The 26,368-nt window shown below is 41.7% G+C and overlaps 1 protein-coding gene across 3 annotated transcripts in view; it reads right to left on the bottom strand.

Moving 5' to 3' along the window:
* LOC143165500 (uncharacterized) overlaps positions 1-26,368 on the bottom strand; it is a 477,160-nt gene that overhangs the window by 337,371 nt on the left and 113,421 nt on the right. For all 3 annotated transcript variants that reach the window (XR_012996266.1, XR_012996264.1, XM_076348981.1), the window contains exon 4: positions 10,637-10,758. Coding sequence is in view for 1 of the 3 variants with exons in the window: in XM_076348981.1 (XP_076205096.1) it covers positions 10,637-10,758 (122 nt within the window). In the remaining 2 variants the exon portion in view is untranslated. The remainder of the gene's footprint in view (positions 1-10,636; positions 10,759-26,368) is intronic.

The following is a 26,368-nucleotide window of genomic DNA, read 5'->3' as shown; positions in this document are numbered from 1 at the left end:
GTTCTGGATTTCAACCAGCTTTTAAATTCTCAGGTCTGTTCTTAATGCTGTGTAGCCATTACATCTACTCGTGATACCAGGAACATTGCCTGTCTGACCCTATGGAGTTTACCTGGGGGGAAAAAAAGCGAGGAACGCTTCCACCTCCAAAGCCACAGCCAGGGAAAAAATGGATTGTGCTTAAACTAGCAACGTGAATCCATGGCACCTAGCGACACCCAGATTTTAGATACTGAGCTCAAGAAATGCTCCTCGGAATTAGTCACATCCAGAGACACTCACTTCCCTATGGATACCCTGGTACTTGCCAGGTCTCCATTAAGATGGAGAGGTGTTCTCCAGCAATGGCTGGGGTGGGGGGATGCAATTTAAAAATTACCCAATCTCTCCCTTGCCCTCAGAGTGGCAGAAGAGCCATATTACACAATGGCATTAAACCATCCCTTTGATTGGAGAAAAGCAAAACCATCCCTTCGTTTCTCTTCCCATGCCCACCAACCCTACCCCAGCCTCTTCAGTCTCGGGGACTTTGGTAAGGGAATGAGTGTACAAAGCAAACTGCTTGCCAAGTAAATGCTTGCCAAGCATGCCTATCTCATAAAAATCCAGAAGTTAAAAAAACTTTTCCAAGGGAAGAGTCTCAAATCTGCTCATGACACAAACCTGCCTTGCGATCACACCAGCCGACTCTGAAGACAGGATGTTGAATCTTACTTCTGAACATTACAATTTGCTTATTTAGATTAGGAAAAAAGTTTAATCTTTATAAGTTTTATCATCAAAGATATCTCCCAAGAGTAGTGGCTCCCACAGGAGTCTCAAATCTTATAATCTGTGTTGTCAGAGATTTTATGCAGGAATGTTTGCTGTTCATGCTGCATTATTTCAGACCTCCACGACTGACTTTGACTTAGGAAAAAAAAGAAATCCCATCTTCCCCGTTTGGGGGGAATTATCCATGCCTAAGGTAGCATAATAATTTGCAAAAAAACAACTTTTCAGATTAAACTGACTCACACCTGATTTTAACTACAGGTCCTCCTTTCAGCACGCGATGTGCAGCCACTCCAGCTGGATGAAAGCACTACAGCTTGTAACACGCAAGGTAAAATTGTCTACTGACAAGTGCGTTGCTGTAGTAGTATCCTACCTAGGACCAAGTTCCCCTAAGTTCTGTCCTAGCCTGCGTTGTGCTCATTTGAAAAGTTGAGATGAACCTTTAGGGTGGTGAAGAAATAATCTGCTTCCAGTCTTCTTGAAAGTCTACATGCAAAAATGATGTTGCTACATAATCCTGCAAAACGTATACCTGAAAATCAGTATCGTTTTGACTCAAAAAACAAACAAAAAACCCACCACCAATAACACCAAAAAAACAACCCAGAAAATCCTCCACAACACCACCTTCCCCAAATCGGTAACTTAAGCGGACAATAAAAGAGATTAAAAACAGAAGCAGCAGAATAACCCTAGAGGCAGGGCCACTCTTTCTGAAAGGGCATTCTTCAAAAAGTAGCTTCAGAAGCACACCTACACAATTCATACACCACTTCCCTTTTCATGTTTGCCTAGGTTCATGTCAAGAGTACAGCAACCCAAGGTGTTTCCACAGTAAACTTTCAAGTCTGCTGCAATTTTCCTTTTCAAATTCAATACAGTAAAATGAAATGAAGCAAAATGAAACAATCTTTATATACCAGTTCAGCTAGCATTCCCTAGCCCTCATTGTGCTGCATCTCTCATCAGCTCTCATTTACTCAGACAAGACAGAAAAGATTTGCAGATCCTATTACATTTTCCCACCCTATTTCCCATTCTGTGTGTAATTTTTTCCTTCAAATAACACTGATTGTGTCAACTGGGGGGGGGGAGAAAGAAAGAAAGAAACAAGCACCCTTTGTGTTCTCTTCATAGTAATAAAATATGAAAAGAAGAATTCACGAGAAAACAGCTGAATTCCCAGTGCTTAGAAAATGGACCTGGCTACAGACAGACACATTCTACTTCGAGCAGCGTCTCCAACTAAACTGTCAAAGTGTCAGGAAGAGTTGTGTGCACTTTTGTCAGTGAATAATGTGGAACATAGTGCACTTCCTACCAACTGAAAGTCAAAATCCTGGAAATTGCCTTTCTTTTTTTTTTTTTTTTTGGGGGGGGGGGGGGGGGGGAGAAGAAGAAAAAAAGAAAGTCTTTGTATACCAGCAAAGTGATGAGAAAGAAGGGAAGAGCAGGGCAGGCTGTTACTACTGGTATTGACTTCCCCCCCCCCTCTTTAAACGAAAATTAACAAAATGTTTTAAAAGGACAGAAATAGTGAAGGGTTAAAAGGAGTAAATGAACTGGTAAGAGAAAGCAGAAATACTAGCTTTCTTTGTAACCCACCTAAAGATGTCTGATTTTACAAGCAACTCAATTCAAGCACATTTTTTGCTTAAAGCACATGCATGCTCTCACCGTAATCTTGAGAATAAGAGCACCCTTTCTTTTTCTGCTATCTCCTGCCTCATTTATTAAACATTTTTCAGTGTTTGCAGTAAGTGAGGCAATTGATCTTATAGAAAAAAGCCTCTTACTAAGGAACCTCTATTCAACCTCAGGCCAGGTCCATTAGATGTACTACAAGAAGGCTGGTTCCCACAGAAAACAGCATGTGATCACATAATTAAAAACTGGAAAAGCACAGGGAAGTTGAATTAAGGCTGCTCTGTCAACTTTAATTCTAGTATTCACAGATTTGACTTCAGATAAGCAAAATATTCTTTCACCTTTTTAATGTATTTAATTCCCTGGATTTTCAAATAGCCAAGTGAAAAAAGATAATCTGCTACACACCAACATATCAGTGCTCTGTGGTCACCAACAGTATGGCAACCTTCATGCCCACCACACAGACCTCTGCCTCTTGAGTTAATTAAGAAGCTGATAATGGTAGTAGGTCCTCCTTATTTTCATGGAACGGCTATTGTCAGGGTGGCAAGATGCACAAGTATCAAGAAGAAAAGGACAAAATACCTCCCTGCCACAAAGGTCATTCAGCTCATTTTTTTCAGAGCATCATTCCAAACCATGAAGGCACAAGAACTCTTAGAAGATGTTATCAGAATATTTTAGCATGGGCAAACCCAAATATTTTCCTCTAGCATGAGATTTGTAAACAGTACATTCATAGCAGAAGCAGCTCTCCCCAAAAATTATTTTAAAGCTAATAAAACTAACTACAAATGGTTAAAATTCAGTAAAACTTATAAGCAATTGAGAGAGGTCGTTGTAACAGTAACAGCAAGACAGCAAAACCTGCCTCTAGTAAATGGAAATAATGTGCATGAGACAGAGCAAAAAGGAAAACACTAGGCAGGCTTTAAACAATCCGGAACATCAGAAACATGTAATTTTGACTTGCACAAACATGACAGAAGCACAGGTTCAAGGAAAATTCCACCTAATAGGAGAAATGGTGACTGATTAAGCTGAACTCTTCCTACATGTAGCATTACGTTCAGGAAGCTATGCCCATTCAGCTTGGTGGACAAAGAAGTGCCTGCATCAGTTCCCAAAATCTTCTACACCATCCCACTGTCCTAAAGACTGAGATGCTGACAGAGGCAGTAAGTGAAAAAGGGAAGTTTTTGTTTAAAGACAAGGGAGAGAGCTGTGAAACAGGAACAGAGGGGCAGGAGGGGTCTCTGCAACCAGGAATTTTGTCTTCTGTAACAACTTCAGTCACTTCCTCCCGAGAGAAAACACGCATCATCCTCATCATCACCGAACTAACTGAGAGCCCAACAGACCTGTTTCTTAATTAGATGAAAAGCTAAACTAACTTGATTCCTACCAGACAAATCCTACATGGCTTTCCTCGTGCACCTACCTGCATTAATCTGAGCACAGAAGGTCCTGCTTAACTAAAGCTCCTGCCACCGCAGCCCTCTCTTTCACTGAGAGCACAAAGACTAATTCACTACGCTGGAAGGAGGAAGAAAAACCCACCCACTATTCATCTGGTTGTGTTCATAAAAAGCACTACCCTGACCATACTCCCAAAACTGCACCGCTCCTGCAAACGTATACATTACAAACATACAGGTCTGGAATATACAGTCAACAAACAGCAATACAAACAACCGCCGGAGAATGTATAAACACTCGTAGGAGCAAAAATACTCAGCCTGGCTGCACCACACACAGTGTTTATTTATCTCCCTTGCAGAAGATCAATGGGAGAAGACATTCAAAACAACTTTTTAAACAAAGTGTCACTTTGTGTTAGTTTATGTCAGTGGGGCTTCTTCCAAGTACTTGTGTCACAGTAAGATATGGATGTGTTTAGATAGTTTTCTTGTTCCTTTACTCCAGTCATGGCAGCTGGGCACGAGCGAACAGAGAGGAGAAGGACTGCTAGTCTGATCAAGTTACTGATTTAACATTTAGAGTCTTTGCAGCTCAAGAGAAAATTGCTGTGTATTTGTAACCTGAATGCTGGTCAGTAACTTTAAAAGGTCAGGCTGAACATTTAAGATCTTTTTGTTATTAATTCCCCACCAGCTCCCAGTTCTGTGAATGCCAATGAGCAGACTCAGCTTCTACACAGCTGAGTAGCAGTTAGCCTGCACCTCAGAAGACCAGGTCCTCAAGATGATGCAAAAGGAGTTTTACAGCAATGACTTTCTGCTGTACAAGCAAATGAATTCTCAGCTCACTTAAGACCTGCTGCTTAAACCACAGGAGGCACCGATTTCTTTATTGGGGTTTCTTCATCTGTTGCTAACCCATTACCCTAAAGCCAAGGCAATTGAGTTTTCTCCATCCACTTATTTCACTTTTTAGGAATACACAAGCTATTTTGGTGCTATCTTGCACTAATTTACACAAGATCATATGATTTGTTGATGCTCCTTAATAACACAGATAACTCCCCATAATACACTGCACTTCTATTAACCCCTTTAATCCAGAGATATCAAAGCACTTTGCAAACAATACATTGGCCTCACACCCCTTCCCCCCCCCACCGCCCCGCATTAAGTCCATATCATTATCCACACTTCTCTGTCAAAAAAATAAGGCAGAGCAAGATAATGCAATTTAGCAGGGTTACAAAGAAAGCAATAGAAACCGGAGCAAAATGTGAGTTTTCTGACTTTCTAGCTCCCTGATTCATCCGAAGGCCAGCCATCTGAGATGGCGAAAGTCAACAGAAGTTACGATTATGCCTCAGGTAGATTTACATTTGTAACATGCAAATACTATGCTGTGTGGTTTATGCTATTGGCCTTTCAAGGGTCCTCCAATTATACAAGCAGCTTTTAAATTGGCAGGGGATAGGGGACTAGTGGAAATACTCATACTAACACTAAAACTTTGGAGTTTACTTTCCAAAGGATGAAACAAGTTTGAAAAGACTTCGACGATAGCAAAGAACATACCTAAAGGATCACAATAACTTTAAACTACTTCCCCTCTGATAGAATATGCCCAGTCTCCAAAAGATAGAGGAATAATCCAGAAGATGTGTGACCGCCGCTTTTCTGTCAGTACAGCAATCTAAGTAAGCATCTGCTTCCTGCAAGGCTGGGTGATGCCAAGGGATCACATGAAGAAGTCGGAGTTTTTCCCCCTGTTTTGGTAGATCATACACACTCTCCTATTGTGTCTCATCAAAGAGCTGATGAGGGGGGAGTGGAATGCACTGAAAGAGCAAACAGGCACTGGAGCCACTGACAAAAAATTAAAGCAAAATAGTAAATCTATGGAAATAGTCTGCTTGTGGAATGGACTACTTCATGTCAAATTCAGATCTGAGGCAGACAGAGTTCTTCTGGAGCAGCACCTAGAGGTAGCGGTGACCTGATTCACCATCAGTTTATGGGAAGCTGTGCATTAACTTCAGAGGATTCTGATCAGACGGGAAAGCATCCGAAGTCTCAGGGCGACCCTGGTGTATCTCCCTCTCACTTAGAGTATTTGTATCACATACTCTCCTCCTCCAGCTCTAAGGCACTAGACTTGATGCTGCTTGGTATGTTTAGGTTTCTAACACCAGAATTAATTTATGAGAACAGATGAGTATTTGTGACCACACATCTGGTAGTAAACTTGTTTTGAGGGTCAGTGTCTTGTGGAGTAGTCACAAAGCCAAGAAGATAATACTATCAATTTTCAGGCTCTGGTTTAAGCCATAAATTACTGATGCTTCATTTTACTTCCTACCTTAAATATACTTGAAAATTTGTCACGACTCCTCCTAAGTAACCACCTTCAGTGACTAATTTTTCAAGGAAAATTTCTTTTGCATTGTTGGTGCAGTAACCTTATAGTACTGATGGCCTTATACAGGAGCAGTCTTTTGTTTTAATGACTTCAAAAATCTGTTAAGATCCTTTACCCAAGACTTTCATGAGCAAGTAGCTCTCTGCTCTGGGAATGTCATCTCCATTACTAACTGAAAAAAGTAATGCTTATGTATCCCACACCAACACTGAAACATAATCAAATAAGGAATACTGGTTAGATATTAGACACTGAGCACAGTAAGAGAGACACACTGAATCTTCAGTAATTGTCAGAAGAACATAGCTTATTGAAAACAGATCCTGTTTCACAGGAACACAAAATTCTGGTTTATAATTTAGCACTAAAGAGGAAGAGGAAACGCAGCCTAAGGTACGTTCCACTGATAAGGCACCCTACGTTCTTACAGCTTGTAAAGGCATTACACTGAAAGAAACACATTTTGTATGCTCATGCAGTACCTTCAACCATACAAACATACGATCAACTGCCATCCATGTTGCATTATCGGTATCCTACTTACCAGTGCCTAAAAGGTGACTGTACGTTAGATTGAAAAAAACTCCCTTAATTTGTGATTTTCTAGTTGTGCATCCCGACTTATCAAGTGGGGGCAACTTGTACCCCACCCATTACAAGACTCCTCTGCAATGTATTTGCCCAGATCAGTGCACTCAAACTCCTACAGAAATTATCCAACAGCGTGAGCTGGCTTGGAAAAAAAAGTCTGCCTTGCTGTGAAAGACGACATTACCCCACCAGAACTATCACCCTCATGGCTTGCTTTTTTTTTTTTATTTACTTTTTAATGGAAGCAAAAACCCCTGTCATCTCACCTACTCCTCTTTTAATAAGGAATGACTGCCGTGACTACCCCCATCTAGAACCACCATTCACTGCCAGCACCTCTGCTCTCCTCGTGTGCTTAGAGAACAACTGATTAGCACTTTGCATAATTAACCTGATTAGCACTGTGCATAATCAAACTGATTAGCACTTTGCATAATTAAAAAGAAATAATAATAATAACAATAATAAGCAGTAGGTAATAGCAAAAGCTGCTAGTCCCAATGCCTGTTCGTTAGCTCTAGGATTAGTTTAGTGCGGCATATTTTATTTCTTAAAACTATTTTTTTAAAGATGCACAAGCTCCTGAGAAATACAAATTAAAAAATTCTCATTTAATTCAAGATCACTAGTGAAAATATTGGTTGTTCCACTCTTACAGCTTAGGATTTCTTGTGCCTCCCTCTGCTGCAGCTGAAGACATTTAACAGGACGACACCTGACCAGAAGGACCACTGGTCTGATTCCCACATCTGTCCACAGTACTGCTTTTGGATTCATTATCACAGGATACAGAAGCCTCACAACCTTTAATGCATATATCCTCGCAATGTACTTCAAGGGTAGGAAAGCTGTGTTATCGTTATTGTCAAGATGGGCAAGGTAGCAAGATGCATATCCTCAAAAGTACGTAGGCACTGAATTCTCTCCTGCCCTCAACAATTACTCCAGACCACAGGAAGCCGGGAGAGGAACATGGAATTAATCAGATTCCTGCCCCTAAGCCTGCATCACTCTTCCCCCACTTGAGCGTCATTCTTGTCTGCATGTATGTTTTGCATCCTGCTCAAGAATGTGAGAGAGAAGGTACTTCCTTTGGCTACTAGCCTGTCCCATCTCCAGTGTAAACCTCCCAATTATAGGGTTTCAGGATTAACAGCCACCTCCCAAAATCTGAAGAACCTGTGTAGCTACACCTAGCTAGATTGCAAACTGTGTGAAAATATCAATGTTAAATGTCTGCATCACTAGTGACTCAGTTCTCCGAGGACATTCAACGCCAGGCAGCCTGGAAGAGCAGTGCCTCAAGTGAGTGGGTACACCACTAACATTTTCTGTTTACTAATGTGGCCTCATCCCTCCTAGTCACCACTGTACCCTGTATTTCTCCTCACTTTATTAACCTCATCTCTCTCTAGCATCCTCATATTATAGCTCAGATTTTCCTTGCATTCCCCACAGAACAATCTTCACCTTACATCTTCTATTATACCTTCAGGAGCACCTGAAATATTCACTGCCAACCCTCCACCATCTCCTTGCAATGATCCTGCCTACATTTCCCACTGGGTAGCAGACACACATTATGGCTTCTCTGCTGACTGCTCAGCCGGTGTGGTTGGGACACTGGGCAACTGGGGAGTCAGTTCGTCCTGAGTGACCGGTCTGCCTGCCCTGCAGCTGTGCAGACAGAAATTGCTGCCTCCGGACTGCATGTGGCCCAGATGCAGCACACTGCATGGACCTGTCCTAGAACAATGACAAAAATATTCCCACTGTGCTAGAGTTTCTCTCATAAATGCTCCCTCATAAAATAAGCCAATGAGAAACTGTGGGGGGGAAAGAGCAATAAAAGAGAATCTTATCGTAATTAACTGGAAATGTACTACCCACGCACAGAGGCCTCTCCATCACCCCAAGCAAAAGAACCCATACGAACAGCAAAGGGTGAAATGAGTGACTAGCTCTGCACAAGTTGTTTAGTTTCAGAAGAAAACTGTTGCTGTAGAGATTTTTTCAAGTCCAAATGTTCCTGGGGAAGGTAGTTCCAGTAATTCTGGGAAGGAAGCCAATCCCTTGGCTTTATATGTAAATATTTAAACAACATTATTTTTATATACATATATTTTATACACATATACATATATGTCTTTAGACTTCCAGACTTGCAAAACTGCAACGGAAAAAATATGCCAGTCGATGTACAGCTATCGGCTCACCTGCCTGAACCATGACAACTGACCGTCAGAAACAAAATACAACGACTTCAAAATAATTGAGGCATATCATCTATGTATACTAATCCACCCAAACAGAAGAGCTGAAAGAGCGGGACTACAGATTCTAAAGTAGAGAGATTAAAGTCTTAAATTTTATCTCCTTAGAAGTGGCAAGAACATAAGGTTCATCAATTTTAAATCTTTCAGAGCCTAGACGGATGCCGAGTGCTCCATCCACAGGTGTGGAATCTCCAGCTTTGGACAACACAAAGCTTCGCATTCCTAGCATCTTAGCGCTCCGACACCTGACAGTAAAGCTGTGACTTCACCATGTTTAGAAAGGTCACTGCTGCTTCAGACTTAAATCAGGTACATACCTCAAAAGGGATTACTTGGTAGAAAATGCAAGCAAAAGAATGGAAACATATCTGGCACTGAGATTTAGTGAATAAATAAAATAGGAAAGAAAAAAAAAGCTTTAAAATTGTTGAGGAGGGGGTTAATAAAATGGAGGAAGATGATTTAGTGAGCAGAAGGTATCTAGTCAGAGCGTATGATGAATAAATCAATCCATGAAAATAAAATTTACCACATGGATTCCCACTGTATATACTCAGTAAGCAAAAAACACACCCTAATACAAGGTACGTGTGTGTAAATTCATAGCTATATGATTTAAAGAAATCAAATATTTATGAATACAATATTTACATGTCTGTTCAAGTATGTACATATAGCACAGCCACTGTGAGTTTTAAGGAAAGATCACAGAAGTGTACGTACATATACATAAAAAAACGTGCAGAAAAAAGGACCAAGAGTAGGGCAAGTCTTTTAGAAAATATTTTAATGGCTTTATAAAAAGCCCTCACCCAAAGTTTGAGGGGGTTTTGCAATCTTACATTTTTCTATTGCAAAATACACCTGCTTTCTTTTATTTCTTTTTTCCCCCCCCAAACTAAATATTTCTTCCATCTAATGACTCTCTTTATTAGACAGCATCTAATTTGCATACATTTACATACAATTTAACTGCTAGCTTGTGAGAACAAAGAAATGGCTCTGTATTGTACTGAAGGACAATACTCAGAAAAGGAAGGTATAAAAACCAGCTAGCTCGGTGCCTGTGTATTCTCTTTGTTTCAAAAATACCAGGATTTTTAAACACACCACTTAAAGGGTGAAAAAGATTATTTCATCAAACAATGAAAAAAGATACAGTGCAGCTCCCTTTTAACACATTCTCTCTCTGGCCTGGTTAATGGGATTTAAGGGTCCAAGATTTCTTTGCTTTCTTCTGTTTCCTTTATTAGAACTGATGGATTTAATTCTGTCACATATTTTACTTCATATTTTATTCCTATAACAATCTATGCTGAAGTTCAGCTCCAATGCTAATTCAATACTATCTTCCTTTCTTTGCAGTCAGCCTGGAATACAACTGAATGATCTTTGACGGGCATGAAGTACTCTGCCCTCAATGCCCAGTGCTAATGCATTTTAGAGAGAGTCTGCCAGAATTTTACTTTGTGGCAACAAGTCCAGAGATAATGAAAACTTACCATGTAGCTGACTGGGAATCAACAGGAAGGGAAGCAGGGCTGAGCTCCGCTTGTGAGAACAGGGAGGGACCGTGGTCAGAGTAAACGCAGGATGTAAAGGATGTGTCAAGCCCTCTAGTTCCCTAAAAGAAGAGAAGAAAATGATCTTTAAGATCTCACACAAAGCAAAAACCTTTAGAAACAGTTCGCAAAAACTCCAATACAGGCCCTACCAAAAGCATGATACAGCAGCAAAGGGGTTTTCTCCAAAGGCTTTGCAGTGGGAGTACCAATTGCAGAGGACAGCTGCAAATCTAATCCATGTGGACTTGACATAAAAATCTCGCAGGGAAAAAAAGCATGATTTCAGGCTGCATGCTGCACACCTCCACGTCCCCTCAAACGTGTGAAACCCAGTGAAGCAGAACGGTCTGCCATTTGTTACTGCCTGCATAGCGTTGCTGCTAGCTTCACTTCCAAACTCTCCCACTCCCAGCATCATACTCAATGACTTGTGCTCAGTGGGGCAGACCAAGTAATGCCTATTTTTGAAAAAGTAAAGTACCAACATTCAGTGGCTCAGGAATGGGGGAAAGAAGGCCCAAACACTCTGGCAGCATGTTATAAGGGCCTGTCCTACAGAAACATAACATGTGAAACCTTTTCTAGTGTAAGCAGACCTATTGCAACCTAATAGAACAAGAGTATACATAGTAAAAATCATTAGGCCAAGTTAGCTTGTGTACAAAGCAGGTATAGTATTCAGGATCCAGCAGTGACCTGCTCCATTCAGTTTGCCCCAGCCAGCCACGTGGCATGTGGTACACTGGCTTCATATGATCAGCAGAAGGCCAAGGGTTAATTTGATGGGCATTCACACACCAGCATGTATGGCACAGTAACACTGGGACAGAAGATACAGGAGCCACATCAGAAGCTGTACATGGAAGAAAATTGTGCTGATACTGCCCTGACATGCCTCACTGGCACTCAAAATACATTATAGATTATTTTCAGACACAAATTTTAATTTAAAGCTGGCTGAAATGTTAATGAAGTTTTGGCTCTTTTTCAAAGGGGAAAATTCCCTACTGCTTACAAAAATTTTTTTTCCCCCACCTGATTTGCTTCTAATGACATATAGCAACCAAACCTCATAAAAGAAATTAATCAAGCCTTCATATCATTTTTGCTTTTCAAAGATGGAAAGGTTGAGGTGTGTGATCTTCAGAGTTTCTGACGCATACCAAAACACAGGTTTTAGCAAACAGTGGAAAAAGTAAATTCCAAAGCCAAAGTTCCTTTAACTATCACATTCTATGCTCACAGCTCTGTCTTGCTGAAACTATGGGTTATTATTTTCAGAACCTTAAGAGCGTGGCTGCACTATGATGTAAGCTGATTTTAATTGGAGCTGCCACAGTTCCACCCTTCCCTCACCTCTTTTCTCTCCTGGCCACATGTCCCTGAGCCCATCCTTGAGCCAGGACTGGATAACTGGTTTTATTCAGCTGAATGAAAAACCTCTTTTCCACATGTTCTCAGCCAAATCAACCCCCAGTCGCAGCTCAACATCAAGGCATGAAACTCGGGGGTTAGAGCTAAGGAGGCAGAACTGTACAAATGAAGGGACAGCAACAAAGCGGCCTCAATGTCGATCACTTTAAGCTGCTGCGGACCTACGTCTTGAGATGTTTAGGGCTGCTTTGGTATATGACATGGAAGAAAGGCTCCTATCACATAGCTGGAAGCCAAACTAATCATGGTGTTGTGGTTTAACCCGGCAGGCAGCTAAACACCACACAGCTGTTCACTCACTCCCCCCCAGTGGGATGGTGGAGAGAATTGGAGGGAGGGCGGGGGGAAGGTAAAACTTGTGGGTTGAGATAAAGACGATTTAACAGGACAGAAAAGAAAGGGAAAATAATAATAATGATAAAAGAATGTACAAAATAAGTGATGCACAATGCAATTGCTCATGACCCGCTGACCGATGCCCAGCCAGTTCCTGAGCAGCGGACCCCCAGCCAGTTTTTCCCCTAGTTTATATACTGAGCATGACATCATATGGTGTGGGATATCCCTCTGGTCAGTTGGGGTCAGCTGTCCCAGCTGTGTCCCCTCCCAACTTCTTGTGCACCTCCAGCCTACTCGCTGGCGGGGTGGTGCAAGAAGCAGAAACGGCCTTGATTCTGTGTAAGCACTGCTCAGCAGTAACTAAAACATCAGTGTGTTATCAACATTATTCTCATACTAAATCCAAAACACAGCACTGTACCAGCTACTAGGAATAAAATTAACTCTATCCCAGCCAAACCCAGGACAGTATCCACCCCTTATTCTATACCATCTTCATCATGCCCAGGTCCCCACGCTTTCCAATACATCCCAATTAATCACCACCACTTTTCCTGTCTTTTGATATATATACACACAGATATCATTCCCTTAGTCTATGGGCCGTCCCTATAAAATGTCCGTTGAGTTAATTTAATCCATGACTTTGGGCTCCATCTGTCGTAACAGTCCTTCAGGGCAGGAGAGATGGTGTGTGGTGTTGCATTGTTGCATGCTGAAGCCAGTTCTGGTTCCATTATCGCTGCACTTTGCTTGGTTTCATCAAAGTTCATTCTTCATTAACCTGGGTGATTCTTACTGTGATACTGTTGATATGGCATATAGCAACCACAGACGTGATGATATACAGTATTATATAGCAATTAACATCACACAATTTAACTCATTGGCTATTCTCACCCAAAATCAAATCCCCTTGAGGTACACATCAGACTTCCCCATCCTCCCACATCACCGCCAAGTGCGCCCAGGTCCTTGAGCAGAAGCAATCCCACGGATGGGTTTGCTTTGCCCAAGGCAGGAATAACCCAGACTGCCTTCCCCAGCATATTTTTTATGTGCACTACAGGGACTTTATCCACTCCTACAGTACGTAAAAGTTCTGACCAGGCAGGGCCAGCTTGACTGGCAGATCCCCTCGTGTTGACTAACCAGGTGGCCTTTGCTAAATGTGTGTCCCAATGTTTGAATGTCCCAGCACCCGTTGCTCTCAGTGTAGGCTTTAACAGTCCACTGTATTGTTTGATTTTCCTGGAGGCGGGTGCATGACAGGGGATGTGATACACCCACTCAATGCCGTGCTCCTTGGCCCTGGTGTCTATGAGGTTGTTTCGGAAATGAGTCCCGTTGGCTGACTCAATTCTTTCTGGGATGCCATGTCACCATAAGACTTGCTTTTCAAGGCCCAGGACAGTGTTCCGGGCGGTGGCATGGGGCACGGGATGTGTTTCCAGCCATCCGGTGGTTGCCTCCACCATGGTGAGCACATGGCGCTTGCCTTGGCGGGTTTGTGGGAGTGTGATATAATCGATCTGCCAGGCCTCCCCATATTTGTATTTCAGCCATCGTCCTCCATACCAGAGAGGCTTTAACCGCTTGGCTTCCTTCATCGCAGCGCATGTTTCACATTCATGGATAACCTGTGCAATGGTGTCCATGGTCAAGTCCGCCCCTCCATCACGAACCCATCTATACATTGCATCTTCCTCGATGGCCTGAGGTGTCATGGGCCCACCGAGCTATAAATAATTCACCCTTATGTTGCCAGCCCAGATCCACCAGAGCCACTTCAATCTTAGCAGCCTGATCCACCTGCTAGTTGATGTTCTTCAGTGGCCCGACTCTTGGGTATGTGAGCATCTACATGACGGACTTTTACAAGCAGGTTCTCTACCTGGGCAGCAATATCTTGCCACAGTGCAGCAGCCCAGATGGGTTTGCCTCTGCGCTGCCAGTTGCTCTGCTTCCATGGCTGCAACCACCCCCACGGGGCATTTGCCACCATCCATGAGGCAGTATGGAGATAAAGTACTGGCTGTTTTTCTCGGTCAGCAATGTCTAAAGCCAGCTGGATGGCTTTCATCTCTACAAACTGACTCGATTCACCTCCTTCAGCAGTTTCTACAACTTGTCGCATGGGACTCCATACAGCAGCCCTCCACCTCTGATGCTTTCCTACAAGACAACAGGACCCAACAGTGAACACAGCACATTGCTTCTCATTTTCTGGTAGTTTATTATACAGTGGGGCCTCTTCAGCCCATCACCTCCTCCTCTGGCGATATTCCAAAATCTTTGCCTTCTGGCCAGTCCATGATCAATTCCAAGATTCCTGGGTGACTGGGGTTTCCTCTTCGAGCCTGTCGTGTGATCAGTGCGACCCACTTACTCCACGTAGCATCAGTTGCCTGATGTGTACAGGGGACCCTCCCTTTGAACATCCAGCCCAGCACCAGCAGTCGGGGTGCCAGGAGGAGCTGTGCTTCAGTACCAAACACTTCCGAAGCAGCTCAAACCCCTTCATATGCTACCAATATCTCTTTTTCAGTTGGAGTATAGCGGGCCTCGGATCCTCTGTATCCCCGACTCCAAAACCCTAGGAGTCGACCTCGGGTCTCCCCTGCTGCTTTCTGCCAGAGGCTCCAGGTAGGGCCGTTCTCCCCCACTGCAGTGTAGAGCACATTTTTTTACATCTTGCCCTGCCCAGACTGGCCCCAGGGCTACTGCGTGAACTATCTCCTCTTTAATTTGTTCAAAGGCTTGTCGTTGCTCAGGGCCCCATTTGAAATCGTTCTTCTTCCGGGTCACTTGATAGAGAGGGCTTACGATCAGACTGTAATTTGGAATATGCATTCTCCAAAAACCCTAAGACGCCTAAGAAAGCTTGTGTTTCCTTTTTGCTAGTTGGTGGAGACGTGGCTGTTATTTCGTTGATCACATCCATTGGGATCTGACGACATCCATCTTGCCATTTTATTCCTAAAAATTGGATCTCCTGTGCAGGTCCCTTGACCTTACTTTGTTTTATGGCAAAACTGGCTTTCAGAAGGAGTTGGACTATTTTCTTCCCTTTTTCAAAAACTTCTCCTGCTGTGTTGCCCCACACAATGATGTCATCGACGTATTGCAGGTGATCTGGAGCTTCGCCCTGTTCCGGTGCAGTCTGGATCAGTCCATGGCAAACGGTGGGGCTGTGTTTCCACCCCTGGGGCAGTCGGTTCCAGGTGTACTGGACGCCCCTCCAAGTGAAAGCAAACTGTGGCCTGCACTCTGCTGCCAAAGGGATTGAGAAAAACGCATTAGCGCTATCAGTTGTGGCATACCACTTGGCTGCCTTTGACTCCAGTTCGTATTGAAGTTCTAGCATGTCCGGCACGGCAGCACTCAGCGGCGGTGTGACTTCGTTCAGGCCACGATAGTCTACTGTCAGTCTCTGCTCTCCATTAGACTTTTGCACTGGCCATATGGGACTGTTAAAGGGTGAGCGAGTCTTGCTGATCGCTCTTGGCTCTCCAGTCGACAAATCAGCTTATGGATGGGAACCAGGGAGTCTCGGTTGGTGTGATATTGCTGCCAGTGCACCACGGTGGTGGCGATCGGCATCCATTGCTTCTTCGACCTTCAGCAACCCCAAAACAGACAGATCCTTCGAGAGATGCAGCAAAGTAGACAGCTGTTTAATTTCCTCCGTCTCCAAGGCAGCTATACCAAAAGCTCACCAGTACCTTTTTGGGTCCCTGAAATACCCTCTCCTGGGGTAGTCTATGCCAAGGATGCACAGAGCCTCTGGGCCAGTCACAATGGGGTGCTTTTGCCACTCATTCCCGGTTAGGCTCACTTCAGCCTCCAATACAGTTAGTTGTTGAGATCCCCCTGTCACTCCAGAAATACAGCCAATTCCCGAGCAGCGGACCCTCAGCCAGCTTTTCCCCTAGTTTATATACTGAGCATGACAATATATAACTCTATCCCAGCTGAAACCAGGACATATGGCTTTATAGGTAAAAAAGCCACCACCTCACATGCTAACCTAAAATAAACTGGCAGGCTATGCAGATCATACAGAACAGACGCAGTCTGCTTCTGATGAAAAATAGCTTGAGATAATGGTGCACTGCTACAATCTGCACCAGGGGCAATTTCCAAGTGGCAGGTTGAATTAGCCTCAAGTGACATGCATTACAGTAATGCTTCCCTGAGGCAATAAGGCAAGGTCCCACATTCAAAAGGAAAGAATTGAGCTTTCTTGCCAAAGGCAAACGATAAAAGCTCATGATTAAGAACCACTGTTACCAGGACATCCAGAAGCTCCTGAAAAAAAAAAAAAAGTCTTTCAAGGACTTCAGAAAATACATTTGGAAATAAAGAGCAGGAATTTTCTTTTACATCTCTACAGTTACAGTACTAAGCATCTCTTCTGCTAATTTCCTGGAGCACAAGCATTAATTCCGTCCTGACTGGAAACTAAGCTTTCTAACTATCAGCACTTCTAAAGTCACTCTGCCCAAACAGTTGTACAGGAGGTTGTGGGATGTGTATCTGGATTTCAGCTGAATACGGAAGACACTGCAGTCCAAATCTCTTCCTTTAGCTTGCCTGCTCTAGGGCTAACAAAATTGGAACATTTTAAACCCTACATGAGAAAGATCCTATGGCAGTAAGGAATCACCCAACACCATTATCTACAATTTCTTCAGGAGAAGGAGTCACTAAGGAACAGCTTCACTAGCCAGTTAGCATCCATAGATGATTCATCACCTTTGAAATTACAGTAACTGAGAGAACTAAAAAAGTCAGTGTGGACACCTGGTCTTCATCCGTTTTCATCACCTCAACAACCAATACCAACCTTTTCAGTATTGCAGTCAGAACTTTTATACCCAAGTTACAACCAGACCTCAAGGGCAGAATACCAAATCAGACATAAGAATTGGTGGCTTTTTTCCTTTAACAATAATGAAATAATGCTTTCATACACAGCATTACATACCAGCATACATGATTCTGAAGCAATGGCATCCACACAACTACTTGTTTTCATGCCAGTCTTACAAACACTCTAAAGATGCTGCAGTTATTCTATGAACCATGGTTGTTACATAAATCTATACACGTTCAAGTTATGTGACCCCTATACAATAGGCTTGGCTGGTTTCCCCAACAGGAGACTCCCATTCTCCTTCAACTGCCTTTATCAATACAACCCACTCGTGCATATATTCTTGCTGTAGTGCCACTGGATACTTTTCTCTGCAAAATAACTGTCTGTTGGAAAACATGCATACATACGTACCTACATGCTAACATATATATATATACACACACATATAAAATACTCTGGCAAATACCTGTTATTAATATCTAATTACGACAGTATCATTGGCTCATCATCACAATTATTTGATTAAATTAATTTTATTCTTTCCAGGTTACAACAGGTGCCTACATCAGTTTTGATGGTCTTTAAAATTCTTAGATTCTCCTCATTGTTTTAAATTATGCCAGTATTTGAATACTTTCTATTCAAGTGCTCTTGATTGGTTTAAAAGTGTATCACCAAAACACCAGCCTCAAATTTTATCTTCATTTAAACAATTCTTCTTGGAGCTAAAAGTAGGTTAAACAAATTGTTTATCAGATTTTTCCCTTTCTTTTCTTCTGTTGTTATATACTCGGTTGAAGCTGAGATATGAAAATGTAAAAGTTGGTGTAAGCAGAAGAGTAATTCAGTGGAAAGTAGCTCCTCTTGCACCTAATTACATTTTGACATTTATGAAGTTCCACTTTTTGTACATAGCTGTCTCATTACATTTTGTATTAGACATTATGGGTGGGATTATCCAAAGGAACAAGGGTGTGATTCTCTATCCACACAAATCATGGTGAAGTTGTTCAAGTTGAATCCGCCAGCAGCACATTCAGGCCAGCTTCAAATGCTTTTGAAAATCCTCCTCCTTTCCAACCTGCTCAGAAAGCGGGCAGAAACGAATAAAATTCCACCACCTTGTGTCTGGGAAGCAACATCTACAAGTTGCAGCTTGTGCAGTTCTGTCAAGTCAAAGACGCTGAGAATTCCCTTTTAAATACAAACAATGTTTCTGAAGCTAGTAAATTCTTTCAAAAATTCACTTTGATTTGATAAATTATATTAAATACAATTTGCCTCAGCAGCATTTTAAAGCACAACAGCTAGAGCACGAGTAGGTCATTTTACACACAAAAGTAAAATCTACCCAGTTGTGTATACAGCCTAGATTATGTATGCAGGCCCACACTCCCCGAGATAACAAAATTACCCGGCTTGCACTCCAAGCCAGTCAGAAACTGTGTAGTTGCAGATAGCAAAGTCAAGCCCAAGCCAATCAGTCCTGCTAAGCAGCTGCTATCTCAGTTGCTTATTAGTTCACCAGTACACTAGCCACAACCAAAGGCTTCAGATGGGCTTACAGTATGCACAGAACAAAATTGTCTCTGCTTTCAAAATACCACAGAAATGCAACCATGAATGAATACTATCAAAGGGTGGAGGTAGGAGAGAAATCTATTTTCTAAATTTTCTCAAAACATTTTTTTAACACTGAAGAGAAAATCCTTAATCTTGAATACCGTATAATAACAGAATCATGCTGTTTGTTGGCAGAATGCTAAGTTTCATTTTCAGCAGAAAAAAAAACCTGTATAATAATTTTTCCTGATTTAGATGGGTTTTAGGTCAACCTTAGCTACATACAAATGAATGTTTTGTTCAAATTACAGGGTAATTTTAATTAGGACACCCAGTTAGACATCCTGTTGTTCTATTTAATGGACTTTCTCAATTATGAGAAGAAACACCTCCCCACCCGCCCGTGACTTAAAGTAAAAATTATGCTGAATAAATACACAAAGATAAAAATTATTTATTCTGCATTACAACTTTTTATTTCTGTTAATCTTTATTTGGCAACTTCTGTATCAAAAAGGCAGAGTTCAGAATTCCACACCCATTAAACACCTGTTTAAAAACCACTTGAAGCACTGGAACCAGCCAAATATGTCCCAATTAAGCAGAAACATTGGCACTGCTGTCCCAAGTAAGGAACACCCATTGCCATTTGCTGTCATTAGGTTAAACAGGTTTCTTGGGACATAGCTGAATTCCTGATTATGTGCATTGCAAATGGAGGGAGAACACCAGAACAATAAAATTTAATTCAGCACAGCCTTCTGTCCAGTTGTCAAGCACGGAATTTTGGGAAAAGCAAAAACTGAAGCTTCGGGAAGTGGCCGGGAGTTATGTGCACCACACAAGACAAGTTACGCTTCTTTCAAGAAATTGCCTGGCTGACCTAACGGAAAGAACTGGGCTGGGATTTCTTCTTGAAAATGCTCTGAGATTAAGAGTTGATTCCCTTTTTCTTAGCATCTCCTCCTCTGTACTTTGTATTAGTTTGATTCCCTTACACAGTTTTATTTATTCGTTATAAACACGATACAGTATCTTTTATCATCACTTCAGTGTTAAATTGGTCACCAATTTCTTGATTTCATACGTTTATGAATTCAGTGATGACATGAAAAGCCCAGAAAATAAAATCTTTGTTCATAGATCAGACACAGTACTGCAAGTTTTCCAAATATTTTTGCCAATTTATTTAAAGGCTTTTCTAGAGAGACCAACTGCATGGCAAACAGAAGAATCTCATCTCTATTATTCATTTAACCTTTTGGCCTCTGTCAAGGATGTGGACATGCTTGCCAATAAGTGGCAAGTCAAGTGGTCTTTTTCCAAATACCCAACAATGCATTTCAGGGTGGTGCCACTAGAAAGCCACTAGACAGAATCAGAGCAGAGTGGTAATGATTAAAAAGTATGTCTGAAATGGTTCTAATGTCCATGCTTAATCCTCTATAATCCCACTTCATTATCAATTTATTAACTTACTTTGTTGTCCTTTCTGTCACCCTCCTGTGTTAGTCTCTAATATATCTTAGTTTGGAAAGTGCTCTACTCCATGTGCACAAAAAGCTAGCGTACTTCACATAAAATTGATCAGTTAACTGTATCCAAGTAAAAGATGTACAGTCTCTAAACTGATACCTTAAAATTAAACATATAAAAAGGATGGTTCAGCACTATAAACACTACTTAATTCACAACTCATATAGCCAGGATGTTAGCAGACTGAAAAGAACATCTATATATTTTTCTCTTCACTTATGCCACATAGAATTCTTAAGAACATAAATCCTGCTGGTTTTCTACTACCTCTTGTACTTAGTGTAGAATTCACAATTATTTAGCGCCTACATTTCTAAAGTAAACTTTAGTACAAGAAAAAAGCATTCTAGGAATAAAAGATGTCAGCTAGCAGTTGCTGCTGACCTAAAACTATATTTATTTTCAAGACAACCATAAGAGTGGCAGATGCTTTCTTGTTCAGGCTGGCTACAAATGGCACCAAGAAATCCTAAGATAGACACTTGCATACTTATTCTTTGCTTGTTCCCCTCCCTCCCCCCAATAACAAGTATTTTTGCATAAAACCAACACTTTCTGATTTGCTATTGCTCTTTATTTAGATATCCATGGGTGCTATATTCACTGTGGTCTCAAGAACCGTTCTCCTTCCGTATTCCTACTGATCTCAACAAGAATGCTGGGTACCCAAAACATCTGAAAAAGACAAATATTCCATATTTATTCTCCATTATTTAATTCATAACAAGTGTTGCGGCTTATAGCGAAAACGCTTTACAACAATATCCCTAAATTTGAGAGCTGCAGTCCTTAGCCATTCTTAATTTAAGCCTTAGTAACTTCCCCTCTTAGAATTGGTGGCTGACATTTTATTCAGTAGATGATATCTGTAGCTGCAGCACTTCCAGACTACAAAGAGCTGCAAATGCTGTCATTACAAATGAATGTTTTTATTGGTAGACGTTTTGAGAGACTAACCAGAAAGGAGTAGGAAAGCAGGAGCATGGGTGGAAAGAAAACAAAACAAGTCCACAAACAAACAAAACACTACAAATCACAACAGGATGAGAAAAATCAAGTGGTGACATCACCTTACTGGATTAGTAAAAACAATTCTGACTTGATTGGAATTCCAGTTTTCATCTTCCTTTTTATTTCCATTAGACAACTATAAAAACATTTAGCTGTATCACTTTCACAGACACCCTGATAAACTACCTTGTATTACTTGTATTAAGCACACTTAATACAAGTTAAAGGTAAAAATAGTAGTCTTCTGTAAAAGCAAATAAATAAAGGGAAGCATCTGCCCTACACGGCACTCCTTTAAAAAGCAGAAACAATTAATTCTATACATTTCAACAGGCATTTCACTTCCACTGAATCGAAAGTGTATTTTGGACCCTAGAGAAGTTGCCTTCAACAACACCCTTCAAATGCCTGAGCCCAACAAAATGCAGAGAGCTGCAGACCGGCACGTTGGCTGGAGAAGCGATGGAATATTCCACGGGAGGAGAGACTTTGCTTACATCACAAATATCTACAGGCAAATCACATAATCTTTTTATTTGCGATATAAATAAGAGATATAGGTTAAAAGGAGAGAAAGAAACAGCTTCAGAATTGCCTGGAACACTTTGTGGAACTGACTTTTAATTGCCTACAACAGCAGTTTTTCAAGCTTTTGCAGGAGGCAAGTAAGTCCCTGTACATCAGCTGAGGACAAGGCCCTCTCAGCCCTAGGAATATGTGATAACACCCAACAAATGAAGGGAAAGAGAAAAAAAGAGAGGCACTGGAATAGGCTAATACAGGAATTTCTGCAATACAGAAGCCTACCCAAATATTTAAAGCCAAAGAAAAAAAACAAGATATCATAATTACTCTCGTGTCAGGATCCCACAGATGAGCGGCATCTTTCAAGACAAAGCTGAAAACTGTGGTTTGGGAAACAGAAACTACAGTAGCAAAAGAAAAGAGCAAGAAGTGAGGTGTGGGACAAACACTGAAGATGAAAACGGCTGGAATTAAGAATCTAGATAGAGCCTTTGCCTTTGGGGCAGGGAGGGACAAAAAAGGGAGGCACATAAACTTTACGCACAAAGTAAGGTGAAATCAGTGGAGGGATATATTAAAAAAGAAGTTTCAATATGCTTGTAATATCACATTGAAAAAGCACACCACTGTGTGTTCTTACTGTATCTGGCCAAGTGCCTTGTGTTTCATTTGAACTTTGATTACGATAAATCACATGATACAGGGAGGCAACCAAGTGATTCTCAGTCCCTCCTGAAATCTTACCTATTAAAACTTAGACTGTAGTAGCAATACAGTAACCAAAATCTATGTACACAACACCAGAGGAAGGGATCAGAAGTATTGAACGGAACATCCCAGGATTGCTTGGTCATTTGTTAGACATGAACAGTAACTTTGTCGTGCCAGCAGTTAGACTGTTAGAGCAGTAGACAAATTTGGTGCACGCATCAGATACAGCAAACCATGGGCTGCCCAGTTTTCTATGGAGGGCACAGACGCTCCACACACCTGAGCACAATTAAGTCTTACTGCTTATGAAGAAGAGAGTCAGTATTGGCAGTGCACTGGCTTGAAGGGGAGGCAGTTGGAAGAGAAGCGTAAACCTGTTTCTGCTCACTACCAATAACATTATTGCAGGCACCAGTAATGAGGTGGCTAGACTAGAAGGGGAAAGGGATAAAAGATCTGGAGTGCTTTATCAGCTCCAAGACCAATGCTGGTTTTGGCACTATTTTCACTCTAGTGAGTTACAAACAAAAAAAACCCCAACCAAGCAGGTGCTAGCAATCTGAAAGACCACATGCCAGCTACAGCTGCTTCAAACCGATTCAATTACATCTGCCCGAATAGTCCCAGGACATTGAATCCACTGAAGGGAACCACAGCTTGAAGGGAGGCCCAGTACTTTGGGATTTTAACATTCCATTAAATTAAGGAGGAAGTCCCCCAACTAAAATTGGGAGAGGATACTTAGGCAGGGTCTGAAGCACGTGATCACACTCAGCCCAGGATAAGATGGAAGCTGGGAGACAGTATACGCATGACACCGGGATACACAGTAAAAGCCCTTTGGAAGTAACGCCTCAAAAATTTCCTGAAGCAGCCTGACAGCACTGCCTTGTTTCCCAATACACTGGGTGCAGTACATTCGCTTGAACGTGCTCTTGGGATTGGGACTTCACTCCAAACCTTGTTTGTACAAAAAGGGGCCAAGCAGCTGGGAAATTCTGGAGTGTAGTGTGTCCTCATTAGCTCCCATCTGCCATCAGAACTCAGCTCATGGCAAGTTTGGCTAAGTCCTGGTGTTCTCAGGTCCAAATCTGGGTCAGTTTTAATTACACTATACAGAATTCAGTGTGCAGTTTTTAAATCCTTATTATACAGCGCAGAAGAACGGGCAGCTCTCCAACTAATCAATTTTTTAAAAGTACATATATAAAAATTTTAAACCAGGCTAGACAGACAGTGGGTGGAAGAGGAAAAAAAAAAAGTATAAGCGAGTACAGGGGTTAGTTAAGAGAACTGTTAGCAAAAGTGGGTCACCAGCAAGTTCTGCTTTAAAACTTCAAAGGAAGGGGAAAAAGAAAAAAACCTCTTCATTTTTTAAGACAGTGAAACTGATGTGCAAGATGTATACAATTCATACTGCTTTTAGCATCAGCATAGGTTACACACAACACCACTGCAGCCAGATTGCTATGAAGGGAAAGATGAATTGTCTTGTGGTTACAGGACCATAGCAGGCACTGGCTGACCTATTCCCATATCTTTTAACAGTCTTATTGCCTGGCTTGGGAAAGTCTTTTTCCCTACAAACAAAAGTGAAGATTGTAGCCTTTACCCCACAGGTATAGAAAAGGTGTGTGGTTAGAAGTACAGTTCAATGGGATTCTTGAAGGTGATAATGATCTGCAGGATGTTAGTCTAAATCCTTACCCAATTAATGTTTTTTGGGCTACTGTAACTGCTACTTATTTTCCCTTTTTCTATGCCCTCAAATAGCCATCAGCCAGGTCAGGACTTGAAAAGAGTTTTGCTTGCCAGGTTGCTGGCAAACAAAATGATAGGAGGCACAGAGAACTGCATGTTTTTCACTGAACAGACACTTGGGATAGGATAGCATGCCAAATCTTATCTATGTAAATTGGGCTAAAATCTACTCTCAAAGTCAACAACCAAAATCTGCCCTGTTTAGAATCTTTGTCAGATGCAAGGGAGCAAGTGGAAGTCTTCAGTGACAGCTACCGACATAAAGGTAGCTCAGAAATGGAGGATGATCAAGGAGCAGTGTAAATAGCTATGAAGTGATAGATGCTTGTTAGAAGAGCATAATATTCTGCCGTACCCTACACAAAAACTACACCTTCAAAGATTTCCAAGTTTGCTTTAACCATTTCCATGAAAAATTTCCATTAAAAAAAGATTTCCCCTTGTGCACCTTGTTAGTATTATCATAGCTTTCATTTTAGAGCTACAGCATAGCAGAAACATGACACAATCCTGCACTCTCCCTTCACTTGGTAGCTACTCCGTACATCTCCAGCTGCTAGGTGAACCTAGCACATCCTGACACAGTAAGAAATACACTACTGACTACTTCAGGATCAACAAAAGCTACAAGGCTGGAGTAACCAGCTAATGCTTTTTCTTTGAAAGGAAGCTTTTTCTTTAATGTAACCCCCCTTCCTCACACACCACCTCTAATACATGAAAATCCATACATCAAACATACATTACACAACAACCCAAGCAGAAATCAAAGAAATAAAACCTACCACAAGAGCATTACAATCTTAGGTACCACCAGCTTCTCCATTATGGTACTAGTTCTCAAACACTGGAGGGCTTTTTGCCTATACCACCTGACTGGTCTCAAGCTCTAACTATCCCCACCTGGGCCCACTTGTATTAATTAGGACAATTAGCCTCACCGTCTCTGGCATAACTGTCAGTTTAGTTGAGCTGACACCAAAAAGAATTTGGATTAAAAAAAGCAAGCTGAAGCCACAAGCAGACTGGGCAAGGTAATCTCCAATTACTGAAGAAGAAAATTACCCCATTGAAATCTGTTTTCTAAGGGTCTGGTTCCTTAGCAGAACTTCTCACTGTGAAGGTTCCGTGCAGATCAGTAACAGAACAACAAGGTGCAGGAGAGCAGTAACAGCAAACGCCAGTAAATTTAGCCCAGACGTTATCAATGTATCATTCTTGTAACAGAAACTTCAGTGCCCAGATGAGTCTTTGGACTATGCTCTCTTTTAAAGCACTGTTAGTACAGTTAGGCATGTTTGATGAGCTTTCGAAGACATGACTCACCAGTGACTAGGCAGAATGGACAACCTGTAACTTGTACACAATGAAGAGTGGAGTAATAACACTATCTAGTGCTGCACATGCTCTGGAACATGGACAAGGAAGTTCAACGGTGAAACAGGGTGGCTGTTTGGCAAGCCCAGGAAGGGAGGACTGTGCAGTTCAGAAGGAAAGTGCAGCTTCTTGTTGATTATTCAGTTTTATATCATCTATCAATGTAGCTTTATTAAATAATTTTGCATACCTCTTTCTTTGGCCTCTCTGCTTTTCCTCTTCCTCCATTTGACATGTATTATAACAAACCATTCCAAAAGGTAGAAGTCAAAGATGGCTAGCATTGTATCCAAGAGCTAAGGTGGACTTTTACTAGGCTCTGAGTAATCTTGAGGACCACAAGTATGACAACAGGTGTCACTCACTACCTGCTGCAATGGTGGAACTCCAGAGTAGAAGGAACGCTAGCTTCTGAAGTGTCTTTACATTCCACTGTCTAGACGTGTGGAAGCTGCAGTGTGGAAAACAAGCCCCCTCCCTCCCCCCACCCCAAAAAAAGACGGGAGACTCCAGGGTGAAAGGACAGACTC

The sequence above is a fragment of the Aptenodytes patagonicus genome, chromosome 1 (genome assembly GCF_965638725.1).
Source record: "Aptenodytes patagonicus chromosome 1, bAptPat1.pri.cur, whole genome shotgun sequence".
Classification (NCBI taxonomy): Eukaryota; Metazoa; Chordata; class Aves; order Sphenisciformes; family Spheniscidae; genus Aptenodytes; species Aptenodytes patagonicus.
Note: the sequence above shows the minus strand (reverse complement) of the source record. Positions and strands in the feature narration are given on the sequence as shown.